Source organism: Salvelinus namaycush, chromosome 7, assembly GCF_016432855.1.
Source record: "Salvelinus namaycush isolate Seneca chromosome 7, SaNama_1.0, whole genome shotgun sequence".
NCBI classification, from domain to species: domain Eukaryota; kingdom Metazoa; phylum Chordata; class Actinopteri; order Salmoniformes; family Salmonidae; genus Salvelinus; species Salvelinus namaycush.
In genome coordinates this window covers 14,008,124-14,020,792 of record NC_052313.1, presented here as the reverse complement: position 1 = coordinate 14,020,792, position 12,669 = coordinate 14,008,124, and the positions used below count along the sequence as shown (strand labels likewise).

At 41.1% G+C, this 12,669-nt stretch overlaps 1 protein-coding gene across 1 annotated transcript; it reads left to right on the top strand.

Moving 5' to 3' along the window:
• The first annotated feature begins 5,626 nt into the window (after positions 1-5,626).
• On the top strand, positions 5,627-11,545 carry LOC120050617 (regulator of G protein signaling 9 binding protein). Its single transcript, XM_038997208.1, has 3 exons — positions 5,627-5,722; positions 10,482-10,788; positions 11,172-11,545. Exons 1-3 carry the CDS (start codon positions 5,627-5,629, stop codon positions 11,543-11,545), a joined length of 777 nt encoding a protein of 258 aa, XP_038853136.1.
• Positions 11,546-12,669: the final 1,124 nt, after the last annotated feature.

Here is a 12,669-nt window from a genome sequence, read left to right as displayed (position 1 = left end):
TGACAAAATATGTGTACATCCACAATGATGGGATGGATTAGATAAATGCATCCATTCTTCATCCATTTGTTTTTGTTTTGAAATAATAAGGATGAGATTATAAAGTGTTTCTGTTGGCGGAGATGAAAAATATCCCACAGTAGTAAGTATTTGGCGCCCTCAGGTGTTTATTTCTTAGAGGTGTAGAGCAGGATGCATAAAGCTCATGACGCGTTGAACAGGAGAAAACTGATTCCCCAAATTAACAGCGCCACAAAATCTGTAGGGCATGCAAACAAACATGCCAATGTCCATTGTTGAAAACACAACTTTGATCTTATCTGTATGTATATACTGTATTCTACTGTATTTTAGTCAATGCCACTCTGACATTGCTCCTCCCAATATTTATATATTTATTCATTCCATTCTTTTACGTTTAGATTTGTGTTGTGGTGTATTTAGATACTACTGCACTGTCGGAGCTAGGAACACAAGCATTTCGCTACACCAGCAATAGCATTGCTAAATATGTGTATGTGACCAATAAAATGTTGTTTGATTTATAGTAGGCTCACTATGTGTTTGATTATTATTTTATTATTTTATTTCACCTTTATTTAACCAGGTAGGCTAGTTCAAAACATGTTCTCATTTGCAACTGCGACCTGGCCAATATAAAGCAAAGCAGTTCGACACATACAACAACACAGAGTTACACATGGAATAAACAAAACATACAGTCAATAATACAGTAGAAAAAAAGAAAACAAAAAGTCTATATACAGTCAGTGCAAATGAGGTAAGATAAGGGAGTTAAGGCAATAAATAGGCCATGATGGCGAAGTAATTACAATATAGCAATTAAACACTGGAATGGTATATGTGCAGAAGATGAATGTGCAAGTAGAGATACTGGCGTGCAAAGGAGCAAAATAAATAAATACAGTATGGGGATGAGGTAGTTGGATGGGCTGTTTACTGATGGGCTATGTACAGGTGCAGTGTTTTGTGAGCTGCTCTGACAGCTGGTGCTTTAAGCTAGTGAGGGAGATATGAGTCTCCAGCTTCAGTGATTTTGCAGTTCGTTCCAGTCATTGGCAGCAGAGAATTGGAAGGAAAGGCGGCCAAAGGAGGAATTGGCTTTGGGGGTGACCAGTGAGATATACCTGCTGGAGCGCGTGCTACGAGTGGGTGCTGCTATGGTGACCAGTGAGCTGAGATAAGGCGGGGCTTTACCTAGCATAGACTTGTAGATGACCTGGAGCCAGTGGGTTTGGCGACGAATATGTAGCGAGGACCAGCCAACGAGAGCGTACAGGTCGCAGTGGTGGGTAGTATATGGGGCTTTGGTGACAAAACGGATGGCACTATGATAGACTACATCTAATTTGCTGAGTAGAGTGTTGGAGGCTATTTTGTAAATGACATCGCCGGGATCGGTAGGATAGTCAGTTTTACAAGGGTATGTTTAGCAGCATGAGTAAAGGATGCTTTGTTGCGAAATAGGAAGCCGATTCTAGATTTAATTTTGGATTGGAGATGCTTAATGTGAGTCTGGAAGGAGAGTTTACAGTCTAACCAGACATCTAGGTATTTGTAGTTGTCCACATATTCTAAGTCAGAACCGTCCAGAGTAGTGATGCTAGTCGGGCGGGCGGGTGCGGGCAGCGATAAATTGAAATGCATGCATTTAGTTTTACTATCATTTAAGAGTAGTTGGAGGCCACGGAAGGAGTGTTGTATGGCATTGAAGCTCGTCTGGAGGTTTGTTAACAGTGTCCAAAGAAGGGCCAGAAGTATACAGAATGGTGTCATCTGCGTAGAGGTGGATCAGACAAAAGCGGCATCATTGATATATACAGAGAAAAGACTCGGCCCGAGAATTGAACCCTGTGGCACCCCCATAGAGACTGCCAGAGGTCCGGACAACAGGCCCTCCAATTTGACACACTGAACTCTATCTGAGAAGTAGTTAGTGAACAAGGCGAGGCAGTCATTTGAGAAACCAAGGCTGTTGAGTCTTCCGATAAGAATGCGTTGATTGACAGTCGAAAACCGTGGCCAGGTCGATGAAGACTGCCGCACAGTACTGTCTTTTATCGATGGCGGTTATGATATCGTTTAGGACCTTGAGCGTGGCCGAGGTGCACCCATGACCAGCTCTGAAACCAGATTGCATAGCGGAGAAGGTACGGTGGGATTCGAAATGGTCGGTGATCTGTTTGTTAACTTGGCTTTTGAAGAATTTAGAAAGGCAGGGCAGGATGGATATAGGTCTATAACAGTTTGGGTCTAGACTCTAGAGTGTCTCCCCCTTTGAAGAGGGGAAATCGCATTTTGAAGTTGGAAATCGCATATTCAACAATGAGTGGTTTACAAGGAATCAGTGGCTAACTGCAAGCATTGCAATCAGTAACCTGCTATTCAGTGGAGTGGGTGTGTGGTCCCAAGTCTGGGTTTAAGGGTGTCTTTTCCAAGTTTGAAGGGATAAACATTCAACATTGTCTATGCTGTCAATCTAGCATGACTTCTGCCACGCTCAAAACAACTGGAAACTCGGAAACTGGGATATCTCAGACTTCAGTGAGTTCAAGACAATTGAGAACTCTGGGAAAAAAATGAGCTCTGACTGGGAAAATACATTTTGAACAGTCATCCAACTCGGAATCGCAAGTCAGGAACTCGGGCCTCTTTCTAGAGCTCCGACCTGACGATCACTGACGTCATCATGATTCAACCTTGTTTTTTTCAGAGTTCCTAGTTGTCTTGAAAGCACCATAAATCCAGAGAATGCCAGAACTTGATGAGAAAGTTTGATGACAAAATTTGCCCACAAAGGACCACTTCGGCATCTTTCCTGTTCAAGTGAGCACAGCATAACAAGGTGAGTCCAAAAATGTCTTGTATGCTGCTGCGTAAATGAAGTAATATGCCAGGGAGATATGTATACTGTAGCTAAGAAAGTAATACTCTGTGTATGTTGTGTAGTAAGATGTTAGTAGCCCATCTGCCTCACCCTAATAATTTGGTCCTTTTTCCACTCATAATTTCACCTACTGTTCTGATTTGGTGGTGCACATGTAGCCTATAGCCTGTTTTAGAAAAATGTAATCATCGAATATTGTAAGACCTTTCATCGTTTGCTTATATGGCCCCTTTATTTATCCTACAGTTCTGACTTGGTGTACAGGGAGACTGCAGTAAGAAAGGCCCATGTTCTGAACTCTGTACATTTCAAAAGTGCTTAACAAATATTTATATTGACTACGTCCGTCCTAGCTCACTCATTAATGTCTTAATTGAAATTACGGATTGCCTCTTATTCACTCATCGTTCCCTTATGCCATTGTTTATACACCTCAATTATCATTAGAAACCACATTTGTTTAAGCAAGTCAGCCATATCCGCTATGTTTTTTTAAAAGGCAGTAAATGAGGCTGAATTAACTGTTTCGCTGCCAGACAAGGCTCTGCTGATAGCTAGGTGTAACAGTGGTGAGGTGTTCAGACTGCTGTTGGGACTCTGCTGTTGGGTTAGCTTTATGTAGGGCCTAACAGTTTGTGGGCACCGTTTGTCACCGTTATAGTGCAATTAATGTATTGTTTAGTGTTGTGTTATGTAGTGGCTTTGCTGGCATCCATCTAAAACATATTTTTTTGCCCCACCAAGATTGACATGCTAATATTGCCACTGCATGCATACATTGCTTAATAATACACTGATTTCATGCTACGTGAGACTGTTTAGTGTTGATGCATCCATGATTTGTCGATGTAATAGTTTGTTGTTACAATATAGGGGTGTTCGTGGTAATGGCTGCAGCGGAAATCAAACATATAGTTTCCGGTCATTATTATGAGCCATTCTCTCCTCAGCAGCCTCCTGTGTTAGCAGTGGGAGTAGATAGGCCGCTACAATGTTGCAAATGCATTTTGTCACAAAATGTAGGTCTATCACTTGTTTAAACCAGCAGGTGGCTCTAGAGACCTTAACATACTGTACGTAGCCTGACAGTTCTAATCAAGTAAAAACAGATGTTAAAGTTATTTTCTACTCTAATTCATGTAGTTATTTATTCATGCATAATTTGTTTGTGTAGCATATTATTATACATAATTTTATGCCATACATTCAACTGGGATTCTAGGCTTACACTTTGGGCACACATGTGAGTATTCATTTTGCCTAATTGTACTTCTTAATCACACGGTCATTAGTTCTTTATCATCACACTTAACTTTAGAAGTAATGAATGTGTGTGGGTATGTGATGTATTTAAAAAATAATAATAATAATAATTTTACAACAAAGTTATGTCCGGGCATTCACAGGTGATGCACTATAAACCTCGAATGACATGGTAAAAGTCCTGGGTGGAAACCACCCCAAAAGAAGCTGATTGGACAATGGTGCCCTGTACTGCTCTCCATTCAAGTTCTAATCCACACTAAGTGCTTCTTCCACTCATTGCTCAGTCTTTATATTTGCTTATGAAAGAAAGCTACTATTGTGGTAATGGATTAGTGTGTCAATAACACAAACAGTCAGTCATTTTCATGAGTAACCTCACAATGTTGACAACTGAATTACAACAACACACATACAATTCATGGACATCAATCAGTTTTCATGCCTGGTATGTTTGTGGGAAGGTGCGGAGAGACACTCTCTCCATTTAAAATTACAGTTTATTTAATAATCATTTAAAACTTAAAGTAGTGTGACCTTTCAGTCGCAAAATGTTATGCTTGGAACAGATTTCAGAAGTGTGAGAACATGGTGAACAAAATCATGGTATAGTTACTCTATTCACTGTATCACAGTATCAATACAAAGTCATCAAAACACTTAACCCGCAGTATTTGTGACAGTAAACCGTGTCTTCACATGTTGAAGGCATGATGGTACAATTCAGACCAATATCTGATCAAAACAGTCCACACTTGCCCTCACTGTACATTCATTCATAAATTAATCAAAAGAGGTATACAGCAGTATAGTAGTTAGTAAAAACACTTAGTAAAAATGTTCCACAAGGTTGTATCATGCTGGAAAGGTAAGGACAGCTGTAGACCACATGTACTGTAGACCACAGCCAAGAGACACAAAAAAGCTTTTCCGCTCATCAACCTCCACACCACCGATAAGTCAGGGAAAGGGATGTCTCTGAGGAGGGCACCCATGCATCTCCTGCACAATAGCATCATCATCGTGCCTTAGGGGGATGGATAATGAGATTAGTCGCTGGGGCCAAGCCTGCGTCAGTCCAAAGGGGTCAATCGCTGGATTATCACTGCTCTTGCTAAGGACTTAGACACCACTATCCCGTACACAACATTTTGTAGTACTCGTTGACTTTTTCTACACCTGACTTTTTTTTTGGAGGGGGGATTATTAGGTGGAAGGTAAGAGTGGAAGACCTTATGTTTGCCTGTTTTGACGTTGCAAAGTTTTGGAATAAGAATTATGGTGCATGACTTTGTAGCCTGCATGGCCATGGGATTCTGACTGTCCCGGGTGCAGAGTGTTGAATGAGGGGTCTGGCTGGGAAGTGAGTGCAGGGGTGACCGGCGGACTGAAGGACGGGTGGGCTTTGTGCTCGCCTGCTGTGACAGGGTCTGCAGCTCTCGACCAGCAGCCCTCATGCCACTCATCAACAACAAAGTGGGTGACGATGGCACTACCAGTTCACCAAAGACTCTGGAAGAGGGGAAGGTTCTTATCGACTCACTCATAAAGGTGAGATGCTCAGGTTGGCAGTTATGGTTTTGTCAAATTATGGTTTTATCTACAAAGTACCTGTTCAAATAATCTGTCCTCCATTCTTTTCACAAAGGGGTTAGTCAGTCCACTTATCTTGTGATTAAATGAGGATGATAGACTAAGACTTCTGGAAAAGTTTATGTGTAACAAAGCTTTAATGCATGTACTATCATTTGAATGGTTTGGTCTGTTGAGCTCATATTTATTGAGAGATCACGATATCTTAGCCTACTATGTATATAGTGTATATATATCCAATATTTTCTTGCAGATAGTTCTTAAATATGCAGAAATATATTCTCCTAAACTATTACTTGTACTGTATCTGCTTTAGGTTAATTCTTCAGAGGTGAAAATTATTCAAATTCAATTCTAGTTCTGTTAAATTGAAATTGAAAGAATGAATATGCCAAATGATTTACTGCAATATCCCAAATAAACACTGAGCATATGGTAAACAATGCAAATATGCATTATGTGAGTATTCCGTATTAGTCTGTATCAATATAATAAGGTATTAATACAATCCCTGTATCACATAACACCCTGAGTTCACTGAGCACAGATTATTGTCATCCTAATGTGGCTATGTTAAGAGCTGAAACCAGGCCAATGAGTTCTAAATACACTTAAGATTTTCCATCCATAGGGCATAGGACGTCTTACCTTTCTCATAATAACTGAACATATTCCATTGTTAAACTATATCATTTTTTCCAGAAAGGTCTAATTTATAGGATGAAATAAACATTAAATAATCTGCAAGTTCTCATTTGATCTATTTTACTATAAATACAAGGAATCTTAGTTACTGATCCTCCCATGCACTACCTCCTGACAAAGCTGCTGTTATAGTAGACCTAGTAATGCACTGAACCATTAGGCCATATCTTTTCAGTGAAAGTGCTTTATTACCCAAAGGGTAAAAGCACATGTTTTTTTTGTCTTGGTCATAGTTTGTAGTAAGTGCCTGACATCCTTACACAAGAAGTACAATATGACAGCCAGGATGGCACTGTGACTACAAAATTATATCAACATTTGCTCTCTTAGAAGGTCCAATGCAAGTGTTTTAATCTCAATATCAAATTATTTCTGTGTAAGAATGAAGTACCTTACTGTGATTGTTTTCAATTAAAATAGTCAAAAAGAGAAAAAAATTGCTTCTGAGCAGAGAACAATTTTTTTTGTGGAATTTTACCTTTATTTAACTAGGCAAGTCAGTTAAGAACAAATTCTTATTTTCAATGACGGCCTAGGAACAGTGGGTTAACTGCCTTGTTCAGGGGCAGAACAACAGATTTGTACCTTGTTAGCTCGGGGATTCAAACTTACAACCTTTCGGTTACTAGTCCAACGCTCTAACCACTAGGCTACCATAAATATCTCAAGCATGAATTTTGCTAGGACTGTCTGGGTCTGTTATTGGCAGAGAGGTTTTGAACTCGCTTTCTACCTATTGGGCACACACTGGTTGAATCAAGGTTGCTTCCACATAATTTCAATGAAACTACGTTGAACCATGTCTGTGTCCAGTGGGTATTAACTATTTAACGCATAGTGATGTCACCATGGAAGGTTCAAAGCTCCATCCCACCAAAATAGGCTGAAATTTCAGGCAGCCTATTCAAACAGCTCTTACACTAAAAGGGCATTATCATAATTTTCCCAATTTCACAGTATTATTCCAACCTAATAGTGTGGAAATATATATAAAACAACGGGAAAATCACGTTTCTGACTGCACTGGGCCTTTAAGTCAGTGCATTCGGAAAGTATTCAGACCCCTTCCCTTTTTCCACATTTTGCTACGTTACAGCCTTATTCTAAAATTGATTAAATTGTTTTTTTTTAATATGTATTAAAAATAAAAAACAGAAATACCTTATTTACATAAGTATTCAGACCCTTTGCTATGAGACTCGAAATTGAGCTCAGGTGCATCCTGTTTCCATTGATCATCCTTGAGATGTTTCTACAACTTGATTGAAGTCCACTTATGGTAAATTCAATTGATTGGACATGATTTGGAAAGGCACACCCCTGTCTATATAAGGTCCCACAGTGCATATAAGGTCCCACAGTGACAGTGCATGGAAGAAGTTTGGAACCACCAAGACTCTTCCTAGAGCTGGAGTTTGCCAAAAGGCACATAAAGGACTCTCAGACCATGATAAACAAGATTCTCTGGTCTGATGAAACCAAAATTGAACATTTTGGCCTTAATGCCAAGCGTCATGTCTGGAGGAAACCTGGCACCATCCCTATGGTGACGCATGGTGGTGGCAGCATCATGCTGTGGGGATTTTTTTCAGCGGCAGGGACTGGGAGACTAGTCAGGATCGAGGGAAAGATGAACGGAGCAAAGTACAGAGAGATCCTTGATGAAAAGCTGCTCCAGAGCGCTCAGGACCTCAGACTGGGGCGAAGGTTCACCTTCCAACAGGACAACGACCCTAAGCACACAGCCAAGACAACGCAGAAGTGGCTTCGGGACAAGTTTTTGAATGTCCTTGAGTGGTCCAGCCAGAGCCCGCACTTGAACCCGATCAAACATCTCTGGAGAGACCTGAAAATAGCTGTGCAGCGACGCACCCCATCCAATCTTACAGAGCTTGAGGGGATCTGCAGAGAATAATGGGAGAAACTCCCCAAATACAAGTGTGCCAAGCTTGTAGAGTCATACCCAAAAAGACTTGAGGCTGTTGAAGCCAAAGGTGCTTCAACAAAGTACTGAGTAAGGGGCTGAATACTTATGTAAATGTGATATTTCAGTTTTTTATTTCTAATACATTTGCAAAAATGTCTAAAAACCTGGTTTTGTTTTGTCATTATGGGGTATTGTGTGTAGATTAATGAGGGAAAAAACTATTTCATCAAATTTAAAATAAGACTGTAACGTAACAAAATGTGGAAAAAGTCAAGGGGTCTGAATACTTTCTGAATGCATCGTAGCATATCAAAATGTCAAGATATTAATACTGATAATGAATATGACAGTGTGTGATTGAAGAGTGGATACTGTGTCAGAAATGCACAGTGTGGTAGTAGGTTGACCTTTGCTGCACACCTGCAACTCTCCCATGCACTCACTCACTGCCTGTAATATCTCCAATCTGGCTCTACCTTACAGATTCCTATGATGACTAGAAAAGCCCCTATACAAGGTCCTTAGGCTTATCCAAAAATAGATCTATGGCAATCAGATTATTAGTCATAGTTGTCATGTAAACCAATCTGTCAGGCTAAGCGCTGAATGCCTATTAATAACCACTCGTATGATTCAAATCAATGAAACTGTCATACTTTGTAGAAATTTGTCTAACCTGGTGTCTGACTCAGAGCTAGTTAGGAGATTCTGATTTTCAGAGCGATATTAGGTAACTAATAATGACCTCAAACCATAGTTGTTACTTTCTAAGTACCATCGCACCCAAGCAGGCTTTGGTTATCATAAATAGTAGAGCCATTGCACCTCCTGATGGCCAAAAGGGAAATGACAGTATTCATATAAAGTAGCTTGGCCACTAGCTACATTCCTTTCACAGGTTTGAGAGAGAATAGTTGCTGAACCAATGATTGTTGTTGACACAGTCCTCTCCAATATGCCAAATTACTGGAAGTTTGTGTGGAGGACCACAGCAAATTAAAAACCAAGTTCCAGGCATTACTAATGGCCTAAAGGTGCTAGTACAGACATGACAGTATACAGTCAAATTACTTAATTTGTTTAAAGCCGCAGTTCAGAATGTGTGATTTAGCTCAATGGCAGCCCAGCTTCTAAAGCTGAGGGATGAGGTTGGAGAAATGTATGTGGCATGGCCTCATCTAAAGGAGGGAGCGAGAGGGTGTGGGAGTGATTTTGAATTATCAAATAAAATTGAAGTGAATTGTTTACCAGTATTTAATAGTAATTTCCGCTACATACCTTCGCCGATCTTAAGCATCATGTCCGTCAGACAACTTATGTGTGGCACAGTATTTAGAATAAGGCAACAACAAAAAAATTGCAAGCTGAGAAGATATACATACATCTTGTTTCTGGTTTTAAACTGAAACCCTCATACGTTTTTACACAATCGACCACTGTCTTTTGTAATCTCACCCACACCACAAAATTATGCAGTTTGTAAATACATACATTTAACCTAAGACCATTTGCAGACCAGTTGTGTTTGCAAAACACAGCACATTTTCCACGAAGGACTATTGCTTGTCTCCTGACCTACAGACACAATGGAAACAAGTATTTAGACTATATTGTGTTGATATCATTGACGACAGATTGTGGTATATGTATCTGTTGCCGGGTGTAACATTTTCATGTATTTAAAATTGTCAAATCAAATCAAATCAGCAGATCTAAGCAAAGACAACAATTCACCCCCATTGTGTCTCTCTACCTCCTACAGTCCTACAATTGTTTTCAGCACACATCATCTATTCTCACAGATTTAGACAATACAATACAAATGCTGTATATTGTGTCTAATCAGTCAACCTTTTTCACACCACTGAGACTTAGGTGAGCTGTACTGCACTCACTGGCCTGGTTACACATCCACCATTGTTTCTGGAACAATGATGATAAGATGAGATATGTCAAAATAAATATCCACGCTATCACAGTGTGATTGGGAATGGCACAATTGTATGAAAATGATATTACAGTATGAAATGTTTCGTTTTTACGTGAGTGACCTGTAAATAATATTTTTTCCCTATTGGCCAACAGGTGGTGGCATGTTACCGCCACCTGGCCTCGTGTGTGGGTGGGTGCACGGACAGCTTGCACCTGCGTGACGAGCTGCGGCTAACGCGGGAGAAGGCCCAGAAGTTAGCGGTGGCCAGCCGTCACCACCTCACGGCACGGCTACGGGATAAGACACTGCCCCAGGAGGAGAGACAGGAGATGGAACTGCTCTGGGTGGCCTTCACCTCCAGTCTGGAACTCCTCCACGCAGACATGTGCAAAGTCTTCAACATGGGTTCCAACTTCTCCCTGATCAATAACAACACCTTAGTGCAGACTGGCATACAAGGTTAGCAAGTGCCACAGTCAGATGGGCAATTTTTCGTATTGTTTTCCACACAAACCTATCCTAAACTGCAGTTAATAAAAACCCACCGGCCACTGACTCTTTAGCTCTATAGCAGGGTTATTCAAATCTTAACCTACGGCGGTCCGAAGTACTGCTGGTTTTCTGTTCTACCTGATCATTACTTGCACCCACCGATTGTCCCAGGTATAAATCAGTCCCTGATTAGAGAGGAATAATGAAAAAAAAGCATCTATATAGTCTACATCCATATAGTCTACATCCATATAGTCTAGATCCTAGTCTGGGCTTCCACAAGCTGTGGTAACCTTATTAACATTCGTGGCTAGCTCTTCTTCTCACATGTCTCTTCTCCCACTTTCCAGGGGAAACCAGCGAGGTGACAGCGCGGGCCCTCAGCCTGGCAGACCTGACCCGCGCCGAGGACCAGGTTCCTGCCATCCTGGAGGATCTGGAGCAGAGCCAGCTGGAGGAGGAGATCGCCCATGTGGATGTCATGCTGGAGGACATGGAGGAGAAGGTCAACGTCCTGCGTTGGATGGTGGAGGCCCGCGGGCCCCAGTACGTCGAACCGGCCAGCACGGACAGCGCCTCGTTGGGCCTCTTGTCCACGGACGAGGAGGCAGGTCCCCAAAGTCAGCAGTGCTGCGAGCGCAGCCAGGTTTTCATGGTGCTGGTGCTGTGCAGCGTGGCAGTGGTGATGGTCGTGCTGTCCGTCTGCGTGGTCTATCTCTCATGAGGAGGCTTGTCACCAGTGGATTTCACCCAGGTTACGTTGAGCCGCTAAAAGCAGTAGGACCTTATGTTGCCATAAATTCCATCCTCATGTCAATTGATATCCGAAAATATGGTTGTTGGAAGAAAGTGGTGTTGTTGAAAGGGCGGGGTACTTTACATATTTCTTTATTTGAATAAAGAGCCACATTTAGAATGTATACACTCCAGATGACACAGTTTGACGCTCCCACTTCTGTTAGAAAGTCAATATCAAACACATTCAAAAATAGTTAGATGCCCTATGCAATGTAGTTTAGCTAATGTTAATGTATTGTAGTGGAATGAATTTGAACCATTTTTGCTCTTTACTAATGTATGCTGACTACTGTATATGATAGTAAGGTTAATGAATTTCTATTGAAATGCATTGGACATAATCTGTTTATACAACTTGACAGTGGTTGACAAAGTACACCCACCACATTTAGGTCCATGTTGTCATTGACACTGAAGGTGTTTGTGCTGCCAGATTACAATGAAGATCTTCGCACATGAGTGCAATGTGTGGGAGCATATCAGTTTGCTGACCTCTTGTGAATATTACATTCTAATGAAGAATTTCATGTGAATATTCTCAATATTGTGGCTTCCGTGTCACTTCAACCAATAGGTTAGCTTATTGCATTACTGATATTGTATCCAGGCTTTCGCAATACAGTAATTATTGCAGGAATATGTGTAGTACTTGTGGAGTATTCTGTTTATATTCTGTCTTCAGAGTCCTCCCTAACCCAAATACCATAAACCTGACCCGGGTCTGGAACAGGTTCTACAATAAATCAAATGGAACATGTGTTGCTGTGTCCCCAGCTTCAGATTCAGGCTAGCAGTTGTGCCAGCAATGCAAGCAAACAGGGAGACTTTCCCACTCAAGGCACATGAAAAATACAAACATTGTAAGTGACATACAGTAGCTGAGAATGTGTTTCCTAAACACAGTGGACGGCCTGTGCACAATTTCATATATTACCAAGGATACACAGGGCCGGACTACCACATTTGGGGCACAGAGGCACTGACCCGATTTTTTGTGTTGACATATTTTTCAGTTTTATAGCTAATGCTATTGTAGATATTTTGTCAAGA

Excerpts from the sequence above, each read along its gene's own strand:
- LOC120050617 (XM_038997208.1), top strand. The coding sequence starts at position 5,627 with ATGCCACTCATCAACAACAAAGTGGGTGACGATGGCACTACCAGTTCA. Across the intron at positions 5,723-10,481 it reads TTATCGACTCACTCATAAAG|GTGGTGGCATGTTACCGCCA; the intron begins GTGAGATGCTCA and ends ATTGGCCAACAG. Across the intron at positions 10,789-11,171 it reads AGTGCAGACTGGCATACAAG|GGGAAACCAGCGAGGTGACA; the intron begins GTTAGCAAGTGC and ends CCCACTTTCCAG.